Source organism: Hypanus sabinus, chromosome 22, assembly GCF_030144855.1.
Source record: "Hypanus sabinus isolate sHypSab1 chromosome 22, sHypSab1.hap1, whole genome shotgun sequence".
Classification (NCBI taxonomy): Eukaryota; Metazoa; Chordata; class Chondrichthyes; order Myliobatiformes; family Dasyatidae; genus Hypanus; species Hypanus sabinus.
The window spans coordinates 16,272,229-16,297,303 of NC_082727.1; the positions used below are offsets into that span (position 1 = coordinate 16,272,229).

Sequence of the window (25,075 nt, forward strand, 5' to 3'; positions counted from 1 at the left end):
CCATGCAATCAATGTACATGGTTATCACCTTTCCAAAATTATAACAAATGTATAAATCTCTTCTGGTTCAAAGAAATAATTTAGTGTGAACTAATTGGTGGCCATCTTTAATTGTTCAAGTTTATTATCATTCAACTGTATATATGTATACCACCAAATGAAACAATGCATTTCTGGACCAAGGTGTATAATACATACATATATCTCACACAAAATACATAAAGTAATATTATTACAAATAAATTACAATTAACAAAATATATTTTGGAAGATTGACATTTAGCATAAGGTATATTTATGACACAAGTTTGAAAAGCAAGCAGCATATCTCCACTGGTACATGATGAGACCTGGACGGTGGCAGTGAATTCAGTAGTCTTACAATCTGGGGGAAGAACCTGTTTCCTGTCTTATTAGTCCTTGTCCTAATGCTACAGTACCTCCTGTCTGATGGTAGCGGTTTAAAAGTATTTTGGGCAATGGAAGGGACCCTTGATGCTAAAGGCCCTGCACATGCAGCACTCTTAGCAGTCCTTGCAATCATTTGTAGGGACTTGCAGTCAAAGGCCTTGCAGTTCCCTGACCAGACGATGATGCAGTTGGTCAGGACACTCTCAATGGTGCTTGAAGTAAAATTTGATTAGAATGTTGGGGGAGGGAGGGTGCATGTCTGGCTCACTTGCCTTACTCTCCTCATGAAGGTCATCAAAACAATGACAAGTTGTAGAGAAAAACATCTTTACAGACAGTGCAGAGATTAACCTGGATCACCAGCACTGTAAAGCATTGCGCTAACCACTACGCCACTGTCAACTTAGCTTTATTTGGTTGCCAAGATTTAATATGAACAACTGATCCTGTCATTCATGGCAATTTGAATTAATTTTCTTCTTGCCCCAGGATTTTTATTATTACTGATTTAAGATGTTCGTTCTTTTCAGGTCGTAATGAGCCTCTGAGAAAGGAGAGACCAAAATGGAAAAGTGATTATCCCATGACTGACGGCCAGCTGAGGAGCAAGCGGGATGAATTCTGGGATACAGCGCCTGCCTTCGAGGGTCGCAAAGAAATCTGGGATGCCCTTAAGGCAGCTGCCTATGCCATTGAATGCAATGATCTCGAAATGGCCCAGGCTATTGTAGACGGTGCCAGCATCATCTTGCCACATGGTAAGCACATCAATACATCAGTAAGATGTGTAAGCTGATCTCAGAGCCATTAGCGACACCATATCCAGTGTACACCCCCAAGCCCTCCCCCACCCCAGAGTTGTTTGGCTTCCTGAGTTATTGCCAACTTTGTATTTCTTCATGTCTGCTGCCATTCCCTCAATTGAAATGCCCAAAATTTGCAAAACCTGTGTATTCAATTATTGAATGCTTTACCCACTGTTGAAGCTATCACTTTGCAAAATGTTAATGTAAGAAGGTCTTGTTGATGTTACAGTAGGTAGTTTACATGGACTAAAACAGAGCATGAAGGACAAACACAACATGAAATCACATACCAGTATGAAGAGGTCATTTACTCCCTTAATCTTTTATTTAAAAAAAATCATAACTAATCTACATGGTATCACAAATCTGCATTTTCATCTGTGGTAACCTTTCACCCCTTATCAAAGATCCATCTACCTCTGCCTTAAAAAATACTCAATGTTTCCATCACTCTGAGGAAAAGTTCCAAAGGCTAATGACCCTCAAGGAAAAATATTGTGCCTCAGCTGTCTTTTAGATGGATGACACCTTACTTTTAAACTGTAACCCTCTCAGTCCAGAAATATCCTCTCAACATCCACTGTCCAGACCTCTTGTCCTTGTTTTGCATTCAAGGCTCTTCTCCTATAAACTGCAGCAAATAAAAGCTTTAGCTGTCAAAATTCATCATGAGACAGTACGGGTATTGGTCTCTGAGCTTTTTCCAACACCCTTGGCTGATCAACCCCTGTAATTCTGCTCTGCATTTTTTGGAGTAGTTCCAAAATTCCACAAATGTTTCCCATTCACTTGTCCACCATCCCCAGATTTACCCAGCTGCACTCCACATGCACCAAGCAATAGATTTCAAATGGCTGTTATATTTGCAGGCTCATTCCAGTTTCGACACTCAACAGGTTTTCCCAATTTTATTGGGACCGATTTATTGATAGTCCTCTGAAATACTGTGAACTTTGTCTCTATATCTACCACCTCACTTTAAAAGTTAATTTCCTATTCTTTTTCTTTATCCCACTCTTTCCAAAACTTTGCACTTGCAAGTACTTTGTAAGCATTTCAATTGAGTTGCAAAATGCCAGTAAATTCTGTCTTGACATTGCATACCTATGTAAATAAATGAGTGAAACTTGTCCATAACATGGAGTGGTTCTCCTAATGGTCTGCTTTGCACACAGGTACTATGTAGAGTAGTAACATTCTTCAAGTATTTAGGTCTGTAACCTTGACAAGAAAAATGAGAGAAGTAAATATGATGGAAAATGGGTGCAATAAGTTTTTATTAATGTTTTGCAAGCAGTTCATCCAAACATATTGCGTGATATCTTCAGAACATTTTGGAGTCTGCTGGAATTAAGAAATGGGTGATTTTTAGACCTCTTCTTATTGCTTTTGTAACTTAGTGTAGAACACTGGTTGTAGCATAGAGTTCATTGTTATAGTTGTCAATCCCTCATCTGTAATGCTTCCCTCACAGAAGGAATTTGAGTGCATTCCTGCTGAAATTGCTGTACATATCCATGCCACAAAGTAGATGGCAGTGAAATCGGCTTTTTTCCTCTCGCTTAGCAAGTTTTAGCAAGTAAGGAGAAATAGCTTTGCTATTTAACTAGCTGTGTATCTAACTGACAGCAAAAGAGGTTAAAATTTTGTTGTTTCAGCATGTTAAATTTGGACACTTCTATTTTTCCTTGTTTCTTTGTTCACAACTTTAGGGGCAGCAAGTAACTGGAAGCTAAGGATATTATTCCCTTTGAGTTTTCGTTGGAGTTTTCAGGGGGACAAAAAAAAATCAAGATGCTTTGCCACAACAAAGTATTTCTAGCAAGTGAAGTACTGATGTTGAACAACAAAAGTGTCCTAAGAAAACACCAGAGCTATTTCAAATTCTGTGTATTACATTTTATTTTTTAACATGAGATAACCTAGATGTACAGTCACGTTTGCTTATTGAGTTTTTCTCCAGTATTGAGATCTAAGTTTGACCTCAACCCTCCATTCAGAATCAGTTTTAATATCACTGGCGTATGTTGTGAAATTTGTTTCTGAGGCAGCAGTACAATGCGATACATAATAATAGAGGAAAAAAACATGAATTACAGTAAGTATACACATTAACTAGTTAAATTAAACAAATGCAAAAATAGAAATTTAAAAAGTAGTGAGGTAGTGTTCAGTGTCTGTTAAGAAATTGGATGGCGGAGAAGCTGTTCCCGAATTGTTGACTGTCTGCCTTCAGGCCTTTATACCTCCTTCCCTATGTTAACAATGAGAGCAAGGCATGACCAGGGTGATGGGGGCCCTTAATGATGAATGCCAACTTTTTGAGGTATTGCTCCTTGAAGAGATCCTGGATACTTTGGAGGCTGGTGTCCAGGATGAAGTTGACTTAAGTTTACAACTCTCTGGAGCTTACTGCGATCCTGTGCAGTAGCACCTGCTGACCCCCCTCCTCCCATTCTAGATGGCGATGCAGCCAGTTAGTATGCTGTCCATGGTGCATCTCGAAATGTTCTGGTATATCTCATGGAAGCTCTTTGCCCTCTATATTAAAAATGTAGGTTGGGTGTCCTACCTCCCTTGTGCTTGGGTGGTAGAAGTCTTCAGTTTGGGGTCTGCTGTCTGAGCACCCTGGATGAGTTACTACCATTTTATCCACTGTTGCCTCTGTGCTTCAGTGATGGAGGGAATGAATGTTCAAGGAAGTGAAAATCAAGCAGACCTCTTTTTTTTTCCCCCCTGGATGGCATGGTTGATGACAAACCCCAGGATATTAATGAGACTCTGCCATGGTGAAGAAGTTGGATACTTGGTGGAGATGGTCCATGACTATGTTATTGGTTCTTGTTGCACAGAAGCATGGACTACTTTGTTTGCTGAGGAGCTACAAATAGAACTGATCATTGCGCACCTAGCAGTGAATGTCCCTTGTTCAGATCTTTTGAAGGAACAAAACAACTGAAGGTGATTAGGCTTGGGATACTGCCCTGAGGTACTCCTGCAATAATAACTTAAGGCTGAGCTGTCTGACTGCTTCCAACTACAACCATCTCCTTTTGTAGAAAGGTTTAATGCCTACTGGAGTATTGACTAAAGTTGTACTAGTGTGCCTTAACGCTGTACTCGGTCAAATGCTACCTTGATGCTAAGTGTATCACTCTGGCCTCACCCTTGGCATTCTGCCCCTGGATTTATTTTTGAACCAAGGCTGTAAAAATGTCTGGAACAGTGTGGTCATGCCAAAGTCCAAACTGAGCATTTAGTGGAGAAACCATTGTCATTGAAGGCTTCCATCGTGCTGCTGATCACAAAGTAGACCAGTTGTTCAAATCAAGTCCAACTAATTGTTATCAATGACGTATTCCGTTTGCCACTGGGAGTCACTGATTTGGTGCCACGAATTCTGAAAGATGCACATGGAGGTAAAAGGTTGCTGAGGGATTTCAACACAGCCAGCTTCATTACAGGCAGGACCGTCCACCTTTGAGGATGTCTTCAAAAGACGATTCCTCAAAACAGCAGCATCCATCATTAAAGGCCTTTCACCATTTGGGATATGTTTCTCTTCATTAGTACGCTATCAGGGAGCCTGTAGGCACACTCAATGATTCAGAAACAGTTTCCCTACCGCCATCAGATTTCCAAATGGTCTGTGGACAATATTTTTTTTGCACTATTTGTTTCATAATTTATGGCAACTTTGTCTTTGCACTGTACCAGGTGCTGCCACAAAACAATAAACTTCATGCTTCTTCCTCCCTCTGATTTAGAAATCAGATTTCTAAACGGACGTTGAACCCATGAATACTACCTCACTACCTTTTTTGGATTTTACACTACTTACCTTAACTTAAGTATATATGTCTATTAAATCTATATAATACTAAAGCTCTCATGCTCTGTCTGTTTGTGACCTCCAGTTAGTGCAAACGATGCATTACAGTGGCAAAAATTACTATTTTTGGCAAAATCAACTTAAAGTGCGCTAACTTACAGAATGCAGGCAAAATTCAGGGTTATGTATTTGTATAAAATTGTTCATTCCCAAAAATCAACTGACCCATTTTCACCCGAGAGCCGATCTGCCATCATGGAAATCGGGACGCAACACCACGACGCATGTGCACGGCCAGCCTCAGCAGCGCCCCACGATGCTCACAGAGCCAATTCCACCTTTGAGTGATCGGGCAATTTTTGCAGTGAATAGAGAAGACGAAATCACACAGTATTTGACAGGCAGATATATTGGGCTCTCTGAAGCTGTCGGATCAATACTTAGATTTCCAGTTCACAAGAGGGAACCAGCCGTTGTTCGCCTTCGAGTGCACCTTCCCCCAACAGCATCAAGTATTCTTTCGAGATAATGCTGCTGTGCAACTGAATAATGATATGGCAAGAACCACTTCAACAGAATTCATGGATCTTTGCACTCGCGATCCATTTGCAAGAACCCTGTACTATGCGGATATTCCCAGATTCTACACTTGGACTAATCTTTCTTTAATCCTTTTTGCTCCTTATGGGGCATAGGGCCTCAACAAAAGTCCTCCACTTCCTGTGATCTCTAGCAGATGTTTTTGCAGTCTCCCAGGTTTGGCCAGCGGCTTTCAGTTCATCCAAAAGCCTACGCCTCCAGGTTTGCTTTGGGCGACCTCTTCTTCTCTTCCTTTGTGGATTCCATTTGAGTGATTGTCAAGTGACATTCGACTGGCTCTTCCTCAAGGTGTGGCCGACCCATCTCCACTTCCTCCTTCTTATCTGGAATACAATGGGCTCTTGGTTTGCTCTCTTCCATAGGTCTAGGTTTGACACTCTGTCATACCACTTGAGGCGGAGGATCTGCCAGAGGCATTTGTTGAGAAAGGTCTGGATCTTGTTGCAGCTGGTGTTAGTGATTCTCCATATTTCGGATCCATATAGCAGGATGTCTTTCACATTGGAGCTGAATATACAGAGCTTAGTTTTGACAGAGATGGCCGTAGATCTCCAAACAGGTTGCAGGGTTGTGAAGGCATGTTGGGCTTTATCGATCCTTGCTCTGATGTCCTCATCTGTACCTCCTGATTTACTGATTTTGCTTCCGAGGTAGGTGAATTTGTCTACATCTTCAACTATTTGTCCTTCAATCCGTAATGGCTTCTCTTGTTATTAATGCGTAGAACTTTGGTCTTCTCCTGACTGATCTTAAGGCCTACTCGCTATGAGATCTCTCCCAAGGAATCTTTCTTCTGCATATCTTGAAGCCAGTGTGAGAGAAGAGCGAGATCATCCGCAAATGCCAGGTCTGCCAATTTCCCTGTTAACGTCCACTGGATGCCTCTCTCTGAGCCAGCATAGGCTGTTCTTGTAGCCCAGTCGAGTACCACAAGAAAAAGTAGAGGCGACAGCAGGCATCCCTGTCTGACTCCAGTAGTGACCAGGAACTCTTCGGACAGTCTCCCATCGTGGATGACCCTGCATGAGAAGCCATCATGAAGCTGCTTGATGATATTCACCATCTCTTCCGGTACACCATAGTGTCGTAAGATGCTCCACATTGAGTTTCTGTCCAGGCTGTCAAATGTCTTCACAAAATCAATAAAACACACACATAGTGGAGTTTGCCATTCTATTGTCTGCTCCACAATGACTAAGTGTAGCTATCTGGTCAATGCATGATCTCTTTCCTGAACCCTGCCTGCTCATCTCTAAGTCTCTGGTCAATGGCGTCTTTCATCTGCTCCAAGATGACCCTGGTGAGAACTTTGCTAGGAATGGACAACAAGGTGATCCCCCTCCACTTGCCACACAGTGAAAGATCTCCAGATTTTGGCAGCTTCACAAGGAGGCCCTCCTTCCAATCTGATGGGACCTCTCCTGTTCTCCATATCAAATTCAGCAGTGTATGCAAATGGTCCACCATAACCTCTCCACCCTCTTTCAATGCTTCTGCAGGAATGTTGTCTTCTCCAGCAGCCTTGCCGTTCTTCAGGCTTTTCAGGGCTTTTCGAATTTCCTGCTTGGTGATTTCACCTGTATTGATGTTGAGTGGGTCTCCAGGCTCCAGGTCAGGTGGGTTCTGTGGTGGTGGTCTATTCAATACTTCCTGGAAGTGTTCCTTCCATCTCGCCAGCTGATCTTCAACCGAAGTGAGCAGATGGCCTGTCTTGTCTCTAACAGGTCTGTTGAAATTGCTTTTCTTCCCTCTCAAAAGTTTAGTTGTCGTGTAGAGTGCCTTGAGGTCCCCTTTACTGGCTGCTCTTTCTGCTTGCTCTGCTATTTCATTGAAGTATGACCTCTTGTCCTTTCTGAGCTGTTTCTTCACCTCCTTGGCCATCACGCTGTACCTGTTGGCGGTGATTTGTTTCTGTTGCCGGGTTCTGGCCTGATTCAACTCCTGTTTGAGCTTTTTCCTCTCCTTCACCTTCTGCCATGTCTCGTCCCTGATCCAAGTTTTACTGTTGACTGGTGGTCTTCTCAGTACTTCTTCGCAGGCTCCTACAGTGGCCTGCTTGAAGGTAATCCAGGCGTGTTCCACTGTTCTCTCATCTTGTTCCTTTATTTGAAAAGCCCCAAAGCGGTTTTGCAAGGCAATGTGGAAATCTTCCTTGTTCTCTTCCATCTGTAGTTTTCTAACGTCAAACTTTATTTGCGTGTTCTGTTGCTTCTTCTTGGCTGACAGCTTCATCTTCAGCTTTGCAACAACCAAATGGTGGTCAGATCCAATATCTGCTCCTCTTTTGGCTCTCACATATTGCAATGAACTTCTCCAGCGCTGGTAGACTATGACGTGATCAATCTGGTTCTCTGTTTGATGGTCAGGCGAGACCCAGGTTATCTTGTGGCAGCGTCGATGGGGAAAGAGGGTACCTCCAATGGTCAGTTCGTTGAAGGCACAGAAGTCAGTAAGGAGTTCTCCATTTTCATTCATATTCCTCAAACCATTCTGGCCCATCTCTCTCTCCCTGCCAGTGTTATCGCTGCCTACTTTGGCATTCAGATCTCCCATGACGATCAACATATCTTGCTTAGGTACCTTTCCAACTACTGCTTGAAGCTGGGTGTAGAAGAGATCTTTTTCTTCGTCCTCTGTGTTGTTAGTTGGGGTGTAGCACAGGATAATGGATATCTTCTGGAATCTGGACTCTAACCTGGCTGTGATGATACGGTTGGACACTGGTTCCTATTCTATCAAACTTCTGGCTGCTTCTTTGGACAACATCAGGGCCACACCAGCCTCATGCCGGTCTTCCTCTTTTTCTTTGCTGGAATAGAGCAGAGTTTCTCCCGTCTGCAGTTTGGTCTCACCAAAAGTATTCCACCTTGCTTCGCACATGCCCAGAAGTGTGAGGTGGTATCGGTTCATTTCCTTCACTGCCTGTGCGCACCTACCTGTCTCCCAAAGTGATCTCACATTTCTTGTTCCGATTGGGATAGATTTCTTCTGAGAGCAGCTTTGGAACCTCCATTATGGTTTTCCTCGGGTGAAGGAGGGTTGTCAGCCCTGCATCTTCCTGACGGGTTTGGTTGCAGCGCGTCATCAGCCTCCTGAAAGGGGCCCTGCTTTTCCCGAGATCTGGGTTAGTGGTTGATGATCTGTTGACGGCTACTGTAACAATTGCTTGTTTTACATGAACAGGTTGTTAGCCCATTGCACAACCCCCAACCTGGAGGACCAGGGGTTTTCTGTCGGGGTCACCTTCCCCTAGGCGATGGCATTTCCATGCTAACGAGCTCCACCTGCCCAGGTTTGAAATCAGAGTTTACCCTCTCCTAGATAGGCTGCCATCCAAGGCTAACGAGTCCTATCTACCCGGGTTTGGAATCAGAGTTCCTTCTAGGCTATGTTGGTTCGTGGCACCTTCTTCCATATTATCCGGTGCACCCCTCACACGAGTGATCCCCCATCCACCACCCAGGGGACGCGCCTCAACGCTGTAGAGTCCCAGCGCGAGGACTTGGACTAATAAGAGATGGGAAAGAAGGAGAATGGGGAAAAGAGTGGAGGAGTACTCTGGGATTTTTGAAGCAAATGTTCTGGGTCGAGTGTATGCTGTTTCTCCATGAAGTGGTGACCTCTATTATTTGAGACTTCTTCTTCATCACATAAAGGGACCAGTGTCTTTTGAATCATTGAAAACACGTGATGGAGAGATCCTTCCATCATTCAAAGACGGCTGCAGAGAGAGAGGATTGTTGCAAGTTGGTGATCATTGGCAGCAAACTATGGAAGAAGCAGAGAGAACAAGAATGCCCAGAGCAATGAGAGATTAATTTGTCATCTTGCTAACAAACACTGAAATCAACAATCCACAGCAATTATGGAACCAGTTTAAGAATGCAATGTCTGAAGATTTCTTACAAATGGCGTAGAGAACTATCAATGATCCTAATATCATGATTGATGAGATGCATCATGGACAAGCTCTTCTGTATTTCCAAGAGAAACTTGAGAACTTGGGCAAAACACTTGAAGAATATAATAACTTGCCAACACTGAAAAAACAGTACAATTTCTCAAAGTGCTGGCAATCAGGAATTATTGCGTGAACTGCAATACAACAGAGATGAACTGCAGGAATTTATTTCACAGAAGAAGCTCCTATTGAATAATGAGCAAAGAGAAGTTTATGAATATGTGTGTGACTGCTTGGAAAGGAATCTCTCTTAAATGATATTCATTGATGCACCAAGAGGAATGGGCAAAACATTTATCTTGATTCTCGCTAAAGTTAGGGGAGATGGAGGTGTTGATATTGCTGTAGCATCATCAGGTATTGCAGCAACATTGATGCCTGGTGGCAGGAGAGCGCATTCAAGATTCAAAATACCTCTCAAAGTCAATGAAGGTGCCCTTTGTAACATCGATTTTAAAAACACCAATACTACAAATTTACTCCAAAATGCGAGGCTTATTGTCTGGGGTGATTGCCCCATGATTAGGAGCGGATTAGGGTTAGGAGGGAGAGCTTCGAAGCTGTGGACTGGACTCTTCATGATGTATGCAGCAAGAATGAGGCCTTCGGGGGGTATTTTAACCACGCTGTGGCAATTTCCATCAGCTTCTACCATTTGTGAACCGTGGAAATGCTGATGTGGAGAATTCATGCAGAAAAAATCCTACTTATGAAGAAGCTCATCAAGTTTCAATTGAAGAGAAACATGTGATTGAGTGAGGGAGAAAGATGATATTCTAAGTTCTTATTGGATGTTGGAGAAGGCAAGATTGAGAAAAATGAAAACGATGAAATCAAATTACCTGAAGATTTGATTCTGCCTGCAAAAACTATGGAAGGATGCATTGATTTCATCTACCCGACATTCAACAATCCTGCAGAACTGTTCACGAGAAATTCTATCTTGGTTCCTCTCAACGAAATGATGCAAAAAAATAAACTTCACATGCATTACACGCTTCTCTGGAATCATGAAAGAATACTGTTCCTTCAATGCCATAAGTGAAGGAGCTAACACCATTCACTTTCCAATAGAATTCCTTGATTTGGTTGAACTTCCGGGATTGCTGCCATATAAACTAGAATTGAAGAGGGGATCTCTCATCATTTCAATGAGGAACTTGGATCCACCAAGGCTTTGCAATGGAACGCGAATGATGGTGGAAGAACTGCACGACAATCTCATCTTAGCAAAGATAAACATTGGTGATTTGATAATGACATTGTCATGATCCCAAGAATTACTTCCAATTTATCAGAAGGGAAAGTTGTCCCTCTTCAACAGAGCCAGTTCCCGATACAGTCATGTTCTGCTATGACTATACATAAAGCACAAGGCCAAACCATGGAGAATGTGTTGATTTATCTGGAGAAATATGGTATTCCAGCTTGGTCAGCCGTATGTGGTTTTAAGCTGGGGAAAAAGAAATGAAAACTTTAGTGGATTCTTGAAAGGTGGCAGATCAACCAGAAATATTGTCGTCAAAAGTGTCCTTCGTTAAACGAGGCGGAGCTATATTTGTCTTGCTGTGCGTCTTTATTCTTTAATAAAGTTGAGTTTTTCTTTAATTTCCAAAGCACATCGGACTACATTACCTTTGTCTCAAAGGGTGCCCCAACGGGTCACCCAGTTGTCTAGTAGTTAATATAACTCAGGTTTTCTCCTCTATTTATTAATCATGTATTTTTTCACATCCTCTGGTGATATTAAATCTGATTCTGATCTCCGATTCTAATCCAATGTCATAAGCCTGAGATAATAAAACTAATTTTGATCTAACTAGTTAAAATGCATTTGAACTGTGCAGATTGCTGTAGTTTCTGTCAAAAGTCAAAGTTCAAAGTGAATTTATTATCAAGATATGTGTTACCATATACTGCCTTGAGATTCATTTTCTTATAGGTAGAAAAAAAGCAATAGAATTTGCAAAAAAGCATAGAAACAAAAATTAGCAAGGGTGAGAGCAAGGTTTGTCCTTTGCATATTGGTTGTTTGTCAATCCTTGTGAGTTTAACTTTAATTCTGTACTTTGTGCATTTGCAGTACAGTAATCTTGTTTCCCATTAGTTAAGTTTGATTTAAAATAAAATTAGACTTGATTTCTCAGAAATGTCTATTTTCTTGTTTCAGCTGATCTCTTGGTTGCCTGAAGCTGTTGAGAACTTTTGCACTACTGGATTTATCGAGCTGGGGTGCAGCTTTAGATTTCAGCCAGTTTGCATTTTCAATTTTGTGTACTCTTTGTGATTTTATTTGTTATTATATGATAAAGCCCTGTGAGTTATGGCAAGATATTGCACAATTGCTAGTAAGGAAATGGCTGGTTTTTAAAACTGACTCCTGGCTAAGCCATAACTAGATGTCTGATATCAGCATGGTGGTTTTGACAAGTTTCACATGAGACTGAGGTTTATTTATTTCTTAAAGATGTACAAAGTGAAATATTAACAATAGTATGGTGTGTTGACCTTCATTAGTTGACTTAAGCTAGAATTTGAATGGCAGGCGCAAGGAACACACTGCCAGAGGTGGTGGTAGAACAGGTACATTAGGGACATTTAAGAGACTCTTGGATAGGTACACAGATGAAAGAAAAATAGAGCTGTGTGCTAGAGAAGGGTTAGATTGATCTTGGAGTAGGTTAAACGGTTGACACAACGTTGTGGCCCAAGGGCCTGCACTGTTCTGTACTGTTTTATGTTCTTACAACATTAAGGGCCTGAGGGTTTAGTGTCTTTTGAACTTTCTCCAAGGGTGGTAGAAACTGACTTTGAATATTTGTAAGTTGAGGTCAGTTGATACTTGATAGGCAAGGCATTAAAGGTTGACATGGACACAGGAATGTGGAGATGACGCTACATTCAGATTAACTCTAATCTTAAAGCGTGGAGGGAGGGAGTGGTGCAGCTGTGCTACTAATCCTTCTGTCTGTTATATAACATGATAGTCTAATGCATTTCCTTGTTCATTATGCACCCATATACTTGCATTTATAATGGAACCTTCCTAAATAATATTGTCATACTGTAATTACCACCTAGTGCTACTGGTATGCCATCTGTTTTGCTTTCTCCTAATTCCAATTCTCGGTAGGTAAAGCAACTTCAACTCTCAATGACTGTTCCCAAATTGTCATACATTTTGTTGTGAGCAAAGGAGCTCAAACTGGAGGTTGTCTGCACCACCTCTGTGATATTGTCTACAGTGAAGGAAGAGATTACTGTTCCATCTGTGCTCCTGTAGTCGGAGAGTCATATATTAATATTCAACATTCTAGTAAAGGTACAACATCTAATCTAGTACCTCATGCACTTGGTCTAGTTTCCTTAACTGTTCATAAAAGATGAAATAGATGTAGGTTTGTCTCCTTTGCTGGCTATACTCTTAAGGAGATTCAAAATCGAGTTTATTATCACTAACATACATTGTGACAATTGCTTTTCATCACCAGTGCAGTATAATAAAATACCAAGTTACAATAAAAATTTAAATACAGTACTGTACAATAGGCTTGGGGACATTTTCAAAAATAATAAAATGAAAAGTTTCTAAATATCAAAAAAATTACTATGAAGAGCAATAAACTGTCATTAAACTAAATCAAATCACCACCCTTTTCCTTTTAAGAAGCATTAATTCTCTCAGGTACACTGTCAAGCAGCTTTATATGAAAAGTTGGCTGGTAGCTTATTCCGAGTGTCTTGAAGAGCTTGTCACAGTTCTGCAGACTTTGGCTGTCTTGCATGCTTCTATCTCTCCAGGTAGTCCCAGACAGCTTCAACTTTGAGATCAGGACTCTGTGGAGGCCGTACCACCTGTTACCAAAGTCAAGTCAAATCACTTTTTATTGTCATTTCAACCATAACTGCTGGTACAGTACACAATAAAAATGAGACTACGTTTTTTCAGGAAAATGGTGTTACATGACAGTACAAAAACTAGACTGGGCTACGTAAAAAAACAAAAAAGGAAAAAAAACTACACTAGACTACAGACCTACCCAGGACTGCATAAAGTGCACAAAAACAGTGCAGGCATTACAATAAATAATAAACAGGACAATAGGGCAGTAAGGTGTCAGTTCAGGCTCTGGGTATTGAGGAATCTGATGGCTTGGCGGAAGAATCTGGTACATAGTCTGGTCGTGAGAGCCCGAATGCTTCGGAGCCTTTTCCCAGATTGCAGGAGGGAGAAGAATTTGTATGAGGGGTGCGTGGGGTCCTTCATAATGCTGTTTGCTTTGCAGATGCAGCATGTAGTGTAAATGTCCGTAATGGCAGGAAGAGAGACCCCGATGATCTTCTCAGCTGACCTCACTATCCGCTGCAGGGTCTTGCGATCCAAGATGGTGCAATTTCTGAACCAGGCAGTGATGCAGCTGCTCAGGATGCTCTCAATACAACCCCTGTAGAATGTGATGAGGATGGGGGGGTGGGAGATGGACTTTCCACAGCCTTCGCAGAAAATAGAGATGCCTCTGGGCTTTCTCTGCTATGGAGCTGGTGTTGAGGGACCAGGTGAGATTCTCCGTCAGGTGAATCTCCTTGGTCTTTTTGCTGAAGATATCTGTTCATGACCTTAGCCGTGTGTTTGGCATCATTGTCCTGCTGCAGAATGAAGTTAGAACTGATCAGACACCTCCCTGATGGTATTGCATGATGGATGATATTCTGCTTGTATTTAACATTGAGGATTCCATTAATTCTGACCAGATCACCAACTCCATTTGCAGAAATGCAGCCCCAAACCTGCAGGGAAACTCCACCAAGCTTCATTGTTAGCTGAAGACACTCAGCCATGTAGCATTCTCCAGCTCTTCTGAGGACAAGCTGCCTCCTGCTCGAGCCAAAAATGTCAAATTTTGACTTGTCAGTCCAGAGTATTTGCTGCCATTGGTCAGCACCCCAATCCTTGTGTTTTTGTGTTCAGTTGAGACTCTGACTTTGTCTTCCTGGAAGAGTTGCTGCCAAAAAGTCATTCCCCTGAAGTGGAAGCAACTTCTGACAAAACTTCTCTACACTGTATAGAAGTGTACGTGGATTCCAGTGGGTTCTGTGAGTTCAAAGCTGATAGCAATGCTGGACTTCTGATTTAGAAGGGACATCAGTTTGATATATCTTTCACCTATCTCTGTTTATGTGGCTGACCACTGTTTCTGGTACTCAACTGTACCCATTTCTTTATGCTTCTTCATAAGAGCTTGGACAGTACATCTTGAAACTTCTGTCTGCCACAAAATTTTCACTTGGGGAGACCTTGCTGATGCAGGATATGACCAGCTTGTGTCCTGTTGCTATGCTCACTCTTGCCATGGTGCTAGAATTGATGATTTGAAGGTTAAGCTGTCACATTTGCCACACCCTCAGATTTTCATTTGTCTGTCTTCTACCCAGTTTGATTCCTTCTACACCCATTTTTGTTTCAGCTGATCAGTTTAGTTCACTCAACTAATTACGTCATTGGCTATTAGGATCCTGTTTCTTTATTTAATCATGCACTGGGATATGTACCTACAAAGTAAGCAAGTGTTTATTTGAAAAGTGGTCTATTACTTAATGTTATCTTAATTAAATACAAGTATATCTCTAACATCGAATTTTTTTTGGAAAATGAATGTTTGGAAATCTAAATTTTGCTCTTTTCTACTGACGGGCGAATGCAGAAGACAAAAAAAAGTGTAAAACAAAATTTGTATTAAAAATCCAGGGTGCCTAAGACTTGCACAATACTGTGAATTAGTGCAAAAAGTGAAGTTGTGTTCACGATCTGTTCAGAATCTGATAGAGGACGGGAAGTCTCTGTTCCTAAAATATTCTTCAAGCTGCTGTACCTCCTCCCTGATAATAGCAACGAGAAGAGCACATGTCCTGGTTGATGAGGGTCCTTTATGCTACCTTCTTGACACAGTAGTTAGAATCATTAGAAAACTACAGCACAGAAACATTCAGGTTGAACCCTATAAACTGCCTAGTCCCACTGACCTGCATGCAAATCAAAGACCTCAATACTCCTTTCAGATGACAAACAACAATGCACCTGGCACCAATCCCTGCAGCACTCCACTAGTTCCAGGCCTCCAGTCAGATAAGCAGCCATCTACTACCACTCTGTAGCTTATCCTGGAAGACCAATGTCTAATCCAATTTACTTCCTCATCTTCAATGCCAAGTGACTGAGCCTTCTTAACCAACCTCCCATTTGTCACAGGCCTTGCTGATGTCCATATAGACAATATCCACTGCCTTGCCTTCATTAACTTTTCTGTTAACTCTGATTGGTTAGGCATGACCTGTCACGCACAAAGCCATGCTAACTATCCCTAATCAGACTCCCTCTGTCCAAATACTCATATCTGGTCCCCTGGAATGCCTTATGAAACTTCCCCTCTTGTCAGGCTCACTGGCCTATGATTTCCTGGTTTATTCTTAGAGTCCTTCTTAAACAGAGAAACAATATTAGCTATCCTCAAATCCCCTGGTACCTCACTTGTCACTGAGGATGATTTAAACAACTCTGCTAGGACTGCTGCAATTTCTGCACTTGCCTCCCAGAGGGTCCCAGGCAACACCTTGTCAGAACATGGGGATTTGTCAGTCCTAATTTGCCTCGAGAGCAGACACCTCCTCCTTTGTTTTATATATATATATGATCCATGACCTTGCTGCTGCTTTGCCTCCCTTCTGTAGACACTGTTTCCTTAGAAAATACAGATGCAAAGAATCCATTTAAGATCTCCCCCATCTCTATTGGCTCCACACAGATTGCTACTCTGATCTTCCCGGGGACCAATTTTTTCCCTTGCTATCCTTTTGCTTTTAATATATCTGTTGAAGTCCTTGGGATTCTCCTTCACCTTTGTCTGCTAGATCAACCTCATGCCTTCTTGTAGCCCTCCTGATTTCTTTAGTGTTCTCTTCCATTTCTTGTACTCGGGTACTTCATTTGTTCCCACACGTCTATACCTGCTATACACCTTTTTTTAATCAACTAGGGCTTCAATATCTCTTGAACCAAGGTTCCCTAAACCATTTATCCTTGTGTTTTATTGTGACGGGAACATATAGCTTTTTACTCTCAAAAATTCACTTTTGAGGGCCCCCCACTTATCAAGAGCACCTTTGCCAGAAAACAGTCTGTCCCAATCTACACTTGCCAGATCCTTTCTGATGTCATCAAAATCAGCCTTGCTGCAATTCAGAATCTCAGCCTGAGGACCAGACCTATCCTTTTCCTTAATTACTGTGAAACTACCAGCATTATGATCACTGGATGCAAAGTGTTCCCCTACACAAACTTCTGTCACCTGCCCTGTCTCATTCTGTAAGAGATTAAATATCAGTTATTGAAGATTTTCTCGATGGTGGTGCGGGTTGTGCCCATCATGGAGCTGGGTGAGTTTCCAGCCCTGTGCATTAGCCTCTCCTTACCAAATGGTGATGCAGCCTATCCGAAAGCTCTCTGTGGTAATGAACAAACTCTTCCCAGGCTTCCAGCCGGGTACAGATAGCGATTTTAACCGATGTTTCAATGACAAACTGGTTAAGATCAATACCTGCACCCAGCTGCAAGCCTGAGAAGAGTTTGTTTGTCATATACACTGGGAAGTACTAATCCTTTTACACTGTGATAATTTGCTAGTCTTTTGTGACATGCCAGATCTCTTCAAACTCCTGAAGAAATGTAGCTGCTGGCATACTGCCTTCATTATTGCATCAATAATCTTTACATCCGTTATAATTTCAAATCTACAAATTCTCATATCTTGGAAGAAATATTTTCCCCAGAAGCCCCCAATTTCTCCCTGTTCCCCACCTCCACACACAACCCTAATACTATTATTGGAGGAGTCCTTGTTTAAAAGGGATTTAAGACTTGGCATCAATATGTTGCGATTAATTTTCAGTGTACACTAATAAGTGACAGGATACATTAGCAGGATAAAGTCTGGAGACACTTTTTAATACTACCCTTGGAATCGCATGGGGCATGAGATTTCTTAAACTGTTCATGTTTTTCTGGTAATTGCTTACTAAGTAAAATGAGTGAAATAGGCTCTTGGGGATAGAGTTAGTGCATGTCTCATCACAGATGGGAAGATTCAAATGAGTATGTTAAAGAAATGGCAATAGGTCATCTAGCCCTTTGAACTTACACTGCTATTCAATAAAATCATGGCTAATCTGTTCATAGATAAGATCCACATTCATTTATCACATGTATGTTGAAACGTAGTGAAATGTGTTGTCTGCGTTAACAACCAGTGCAGCTTCACCTACCTGCCTTTCCCCAGTATCCATGTTTCTCCTGGTATACAAAAAATTATCTGACCATTTGTGGTTTGGATATGTTCTATACACTTTAGGATTAATTCTATGGCTCAGTGTTTTTACTTGTTCGATTAGGGCAAGGAAGGAGAAAATCTAGGTAAAGGGGCTTCCATATCTGATGATGCTAAATGACCCAATTCACATCTCCTGATTCACTTTGTCTCCACTGAACTATATTTGCTGGTAAGTAATGGCGAGGCGAGCTACTAGGCCGTGTGAGCAGTATCTCCACATGGGCCAAGGCAGAACTGTACTCATTAGGGTGACATTTCTAGCAATACAATACTGTCCCCAATTTCAGGAACCCAGAGCTACTGTGATGTTAATATATTGTGTCAAAAAGGACAGGAGAATGTCACCAATGATGTTACATTGGTCACAAAACTCAACTCTTGCACAAGTTTTCAGAATGCATCTTCTGAAATGTATGCAGAATTGATGTTTATAGATGGGGTAAATGCAAACAGGCTTTTTCCATTGAGGTTAGGTGAGACTTCAACTGGAGGTCAAAGATTTGGGTTGAAAGGTAAAATATTTAAGGGGAACCTGAGAGGAAACTTATTTACTCAGAGGGTGTTGCGAGTGTAAAATGAGTTGCTAGCACAAGGGGTGGATTCAGGTTAGAATGCAACATTTAAGAGACATTTGGATAAGTACATAGATGGGAGCAGTGTGGAGGGCTATCGTTCAGGTGTGCACTGATAGGACGAGGCAGAGTAAAAGCTTGGCATGGACTAGACGGGTTGAAGGGTACGTTTCAGTGTTCTCCAGTTAAAACAAATCTGTTCTTGTATTTTCAAAAGTATCTGTGTCTCCTCTCAACATTTTAGTCATCCTTAATCATCCATTAACAAAACAGCATTGTTTTTAGAAATCCTATGCCCTAAGCCTTCCTGCATTGGAAAAGTTCCCGGTAGAACAATTAGCTTGGACATGTTGATCCACCAAACATAGGTTGTATTTTGAGCCTCATAACTTTGGAAGCAGTCCAAGGATGACACTTCAGAGCAAATATGCAGTATTGTTTCCGTGGTGGAACAGTCTGAGTCTTTTGAGACCCTTGCGGTCCTTGTTCGCCAAAGCATTGGATGAGTATACTTAGATGAGAATGGCCACTTTGGAGGGCAAAATCCAGAATTGGATCACCACAGTTTGTTGGTATATGCAGCCACGGCTAACACCAATGACCAGGAAGAAGAGGTTCTGCAAATGCTGGAAATCTTAGGATTAAGATGAGCTTTTTGTCATGTATATGTCAAAACATGCAGTAAATATGTTGCTTACATCAAATTAAGGATTGTGCTGGGAGGCAGCCTATAAGTATCAACATGTTTCTGACATCAACATAGTCTTCCCACAATTTCTGACACTAACTGTACATCTGAGTGTGGAAATTAAACCAAAGCACCTGGAGAAACCTACCTGGTCATGAAGAATACACAATTTACTTGCATCGGTGGGAATTAAATCCTGTATGCTGGCGCTGTCGAGCGTACTGCCCTATTGATGTTGGTTTACAAATTGATTATAGATGAACAAATCTTGGTGCACCACAAAATACTGGAGGAACTTGGCTGGTCAGCCAGCATCTATAGAAGGGAATGGGCAGTCAAATTTTGGTGCAAGGTTGAACTGGTTTATTGTCAGGTGTACCAAGATACAGCAAGCTTGTCTTGAATACCATTCATGCCAAATCATTACACAGTGAGTTTTTGAATAAAAGATGATTGGCTGATTACAAGATCAGTCAAGGCTCGATCAAGATCACTCAATCAAGGAAAGGTGAGCTGATATGCTGATAGAAAGGTGGGTTTAGTCTTGCTGATCAAATCAATATGTAGATAGCTCTCCAGTTTAAAGAGATATCAAAGAGATGAGTCCCACCAATCCCAGATATTGACTTATCCCCCTCCTATCAGGTCGAAGCCTAAAAGCATATGCCACCAGGCTCAGGGACAGCTTCTACCCAATTGCTATAAAGAGATCAACTTTATTTGCTGCACATACATCAAACATTACAACATGCAATGAAATGTGTCGTCAATCCTGGCATGTGCTGGGAGCACCCAGCAAGAGGCACCATGCTTCCGGCACCAACATAGCATGCCCACAACTTGCTAATCCTTACTAACCCATATGTCTATATAATGTGGGAGGAAGCTGGAGCACCAGAGGAAACTACACGATCGTGGGGAGAAGGTACAAACTCCTTACAGACAGCAGTGGGAATTGAACCAAAGTCACTGGGCACAGGGAAGTGTTAGTCTTGCTGCTACACTACCATGCCACCATCAGTGTTACCTGCCTCAACTATTCAAAACTAATTTTTATTATTTTTTAAAATAATATTTACTTAAATCTTGAACTTGAACTTGCCCAAATGATTTGGTAAGTAAACATTCCACCCAGTGTCACATTGAAGCTTTACCAGCCAGTTAAATACAGGGAGACATATTTGGGTTTAAACAAGCTTTTGGCATAGAAGAAAAATAATCAAATGCTGATGGATCACTGACCCAGTCAGCTCAGCCCATATCCATGTCAGTCCCTGTGTGTGTTGGGCAGTGAATAAAGTAATCTATTTCATTGTCAAAACTAACCAGAAAAGAGAATTTGAGCAGAGAATCTTCCTGCTAATATGAACTGAACATACAGGAGAGAGCGAGTCAGTGCAGACAGGGAGTAACGAGAAAATGGGGGATGGGGGCAATAGGACTGATCTGAAGTGAGACAGGGAAAAGACCTTCAGCAGGATCGCTGATATTCAAAACCATTAGCGTGCTGAAAAAATATCTTATTACCCATTACATTCACTATTAACTGTCAGAGCTCATGAATTATAAATGCCTCATGACAGTAGCACTCCTGCTAATAAATATGTCAGTGAGTGAGTTATGGGGCAGAGTAGGAATTTTGCTTCTGGACTGGTGTATACTGAAAGAAAGATTAGCTTTATTGATCACATATTTGGCACACGGATGATAGAAAAATGAATGACTATAGGAGGGAAAGGTTAGATTGATCTAAAGTTAAAAGGTTGCTCAACATTGTAGGCTGAAGGGTCTTCACTGCGCTGTAATGTTTTATGTTCTGTATGTACATTGACACACTTGGTGAAAATGCGTCATTTGCGTCAATGACCAGTGCGGTCTGAGGATGTTCTGGGGGCAGCCCGCAAGTGTTGCCACACTTCCAGCAACAACATAACACACCCACAACCTGTGTAACACCGACCTGTATATGTGGGAGGAGATCCTCATGGTCACAGTGAAAATGTTCAAACTCCTTACAATTGAGCCCTGGTCCCTGCTGCTGTAAAGCATTACGCTACCATGCCACCTTTGGTGAAGATGTTGGGAGTTGAATTTGAATCTGCCTTACTGAAAATACTTTTTCTGTGTCCCACTTCAGGTTCCTTGACGGAATGCTATGACGAGCTTGGCAACAAATATCAGCTTCCCGTTTACTGCTTGGCCCCACCCCTAAACCTCATCACAGAGAAGTGCGACGAAGAGGCGACTGATGTACCCGACCCCCCGGTTCACACCAAGCGTGAGTTCCAGCTCAAGGTCCGCCTGTCCACTGGGAAGGACGTCAAACTGAACGCCAGCATGGCAGACACGATTGGGCAGCTGAAGAGGCAGCTGCACACTGAGGAGGGCATCGAGCCCTCTCAGCAGCGGTGGTTCTTCTCCGGAAGGCTGCTCACCGACAAGATGCGACTGCAGGAAACCAAAATCCAAAAGGACTTTGTGGTACAGGTTATAGTCAATGAGGTAGCCGCTATTTAATTAGATTAAAAACAAATCCATATGCAATGACAAATGAAAATATTATCTTGTACAAGAAGAACTGAAGGGCTGTGAACATGGTTGACGCGAGGAGGAAGCCGGAGGTGGAGCGCATTGGAACATGTATGGTGGTCTTTGGTCGCTTTCTTCATCAGTCAGCTGCAGTGGAAGCCAAACATAGGAACCATATTTAATTTACCTTTTACTCTGGCCAGCTGATGAATACTTTAGACTGAAATGAAGATGATTTCTCTTGCTCTCCTATCCCACTTCTTCCTCTTCGTCATCTTGCTGCCTTGTTCTCTTCCCCCACCTTCCACCCCAGTCTCACCCATGCCCATGTTCCAATATCCCCACCTCCTCTCCTCTTTGATTTTAGTTCAACTCCTTCAAGAAAGGGCAATAATTCTGGCAGAATTGCCACTCATTTCACTGTGGTCCTTTTGATCAGGGTACGTGCAGTGAAGATCTTTTTAAAGGCTGCTCTGTAGTAGCATATAGACAAAGTGTACTACACACATTTTACATTGGCTTTCATTGTGCAGTGGTTAATCATATGTTTATGCTGCAGGCATGCAAGGGCCTAGCTAAGCACCAAAAAAATTTGTTGTGTGTTATATGCATTAATCACACCAATCAACATTTCAAATAGAACTGTGCTTCCATTTAAAAAAAAATATATATACTGATATAAATTCAGTTTTTTAAGTACCAAACTACTACAGGCTGACTCTAACTTGGGTGTGGAAACTGGAGCATGCAAAGACCTCTCCTGGACATGATCATCCAAGTGTTGGGAACAGAGTTGATGGGCTAAATGGCTTAATTCTGCTCCTGTGTCTTGGCCTTCTTCCCACCAGGTGCTTGCAGTGTGAGAGCAAACCACACACTCAACCTTTAACAAAGGTTTCCTTTGCAATCTGTGTACAAGCCTGCAGCCATTAATGGAACTGTTGTCTTTTGGGATAAGGTTGCAAAATCCTTTCTAAAACCTTTAAGGTTTAGATGTGCAAAGCTAGTAAAGGAGTAAAGATATGGAACTGTTTGAGTTCATGAATAGTTATGGGGCACTACAGCGCAGAAACAGGCCATTTGACCCATCTAGTCCATGCCGAACTGTTATTCTGCCTAGTCCCATCAACCTGCATGTTGACCATGGCTCTCCATACTCCTCCCAAAGATGTTCTTACCCAAACTCTTAAATATTGCAATCAAACCCACATCCATCATTTCTGCTGGCAGCTTGTTCTACACTCGCACCATCTTTTTGAATGAAGAAGTTCCCCTAAATATTTCATCTTTCAACTTTAATCTATGACTACTAGTTCTAGTTTCACCAAACCTCAGTGGGTAAGAAACCTGCCTGCATTAACCCAAATCAATTCCACTCAATTTTGTATACCTCTTTCAATTCTTCCCTCATTTTCTGATGCTCCAGATATAAAATCCTAACCTACCAACCTTTCCCTATAACCCAGGAATAAGACTGCCATGAGTGATGCCTGGGTTACATTTGAGGTCTACTGTTTGTCTATAGGGCTGATTTGGATGGAAGGTGGGGGAAGGATCCATCGAAGAGGTTTGGTGATGCTAACAACCTGAACAACCTGAAAAGATTTTCATGTCTTAATTATTCCTCTTCCTTCAATTCATTTGGTCCTTGTATTTTAATCCAGAGGACCTAAAACTAGAAACATTAAATGATAATTTAAGGCTTTCACAAGTTGTGCTTTCTTACCATTTTCTGAGAGCAATCGTGCTTGAATTGCTACGTCTCTGGTGCTACATCATGGACTTCATCTCTCTCCTAATCACATTCCTTACCAGATCCCAGCCTCTGTGTTCCTGCTTGTCACCCTCCACCTACCTCTCAGCCTTTACCCCTCATCAGCTGATCTCACTGCACACCCTTCTCTACACAGACTATCACCCCTCTCTGTAATGGCTCCTACTGCAGGGCTTTAACCTGAAATATCCACAATTCCTTTCTCCTTGCAGATACTCCTTGAGCTGCTGAGTTTCTCCAGCAGATTGTTTGTTGCCCCAGATTCCCGTAGCTGCCGTCTCTTATGTCTGTCTTAATAAATAAATACTCAAGGAACTGGAAACTAGAAACAAGAACAAGATGCCAGAGGAGTTCAGCAGGTCAGCAAGTGTCTGTGGCGATTAGGTTTGACGATGAAACATTAATCCTGTCATCAGATGCATAATGTGTAGGTATCTAAAATGATTTAAATTAGAAACTACAGTACCCCAAAATGAGCTTTAGACCATAAGACATTGGAATAGAATTTGACCATTCAGCCCATCAACTTTTGGGGCTATGCCAGTTAATAATCTTTTCTCCTTTTGTCATAAATGCCCAACTACATACATTTGCTCTAATTACATTTATACTTAATCCCACCACATGTATTAGTGACCACTCAAGAGTTTACAGCAGAGAAATGGGCCCTTCAGCCCAATGAGTTCATGCAAACCCAGACCCATTTACTTGCATTGGGCACCCTGGGTTACATTAGTACCACCATGTCTGCAAGGAAAGTGCTAATGTTTTCTGAGAAATTACACCGGGTTTATTTTAATCTCTATACCCAACCTTTTTCTCATATCCACTCATCAGTGGATTAAACAGACAGCAATTACATTAAATATTCTAGTAGTTGTCCCACAGCCAGTGGACCAGCTGCTGCATTAATGCACTTAACCAGAAGTTATCTTGCAGATTTTTTCATAGTTTGAGAGTGTGTCTTTGCTGCCATTGTATAACACCCATTTAAATGATCAGACATGGAGTTACGACTCAACTAAGCACATCCGTCTTTAAGTGTGATAAAACAGACAAATCCTTTTTAATGATCTGATTTTAAAATGAGATCCTACAACTTGTTCACTTAAGAGGTACAGGAAGATGCTTGGGCAGTCTAAAGGTTCAATAGTGGACCCTGGAGCACTAAAATACCATCCTACAGCACCCCCCCCCCCCCCCCAACCACCAGTACGAACAGTCTGGCAGCCGTTACAAAATTTCATTTAATTCTGTTAAGGATTGGTGAAGCATCTCCCAGTGACTTGTGCTGTTTACACAATACAGAATTCTGCTATTGGGTGTTTGAGTCTGATTTGTGATGTGTGTAAATATTGGATGACATTTGTGTATATTTAGCTTCTTGGAGCAGAATTGTTTTCAGAATACAAGTTTATTTTCTTTTCTCCCAATCAAAGTAATTCTATATCTGTACAAGCTCTTTATAATATGTACATTTATAAAACGGTTACAGTGATTTGTAAGTGTATTTTTTAATGT

At 41.7% G+C, this 25,075-nt stretch overlaps 1 protein-coding gene across 1 annotated transcript in view; it reads left to right on the plus strand.

Annotated features, from left to right (window-relative positions):
* The window catches only part of ubtd1b (ubiquitin domain containing 1b), a 101,258-nt gene extending 76,206 nt beyond the window's left edge, over window positions 1-25,052 (plus strand). The window contains exons 2-3 of the mRNA XM_059947150.1: window positions 942-1,169; window positions 21,389-25,052. Of these exons, the coding sequence (XP_059803133.1) occupies window positions 942-1,169; window positions 21,389-21,768 (608 nt within the window). The 3' untranslated portion in view covers window positions 21,769-25,052. The remainder of the gene's footprint in view (window positions 1-941; window positions 1,170-21,388) is intronic.
* Window positions 25,053-25,075: the final 23 nt, after the last annotated feature.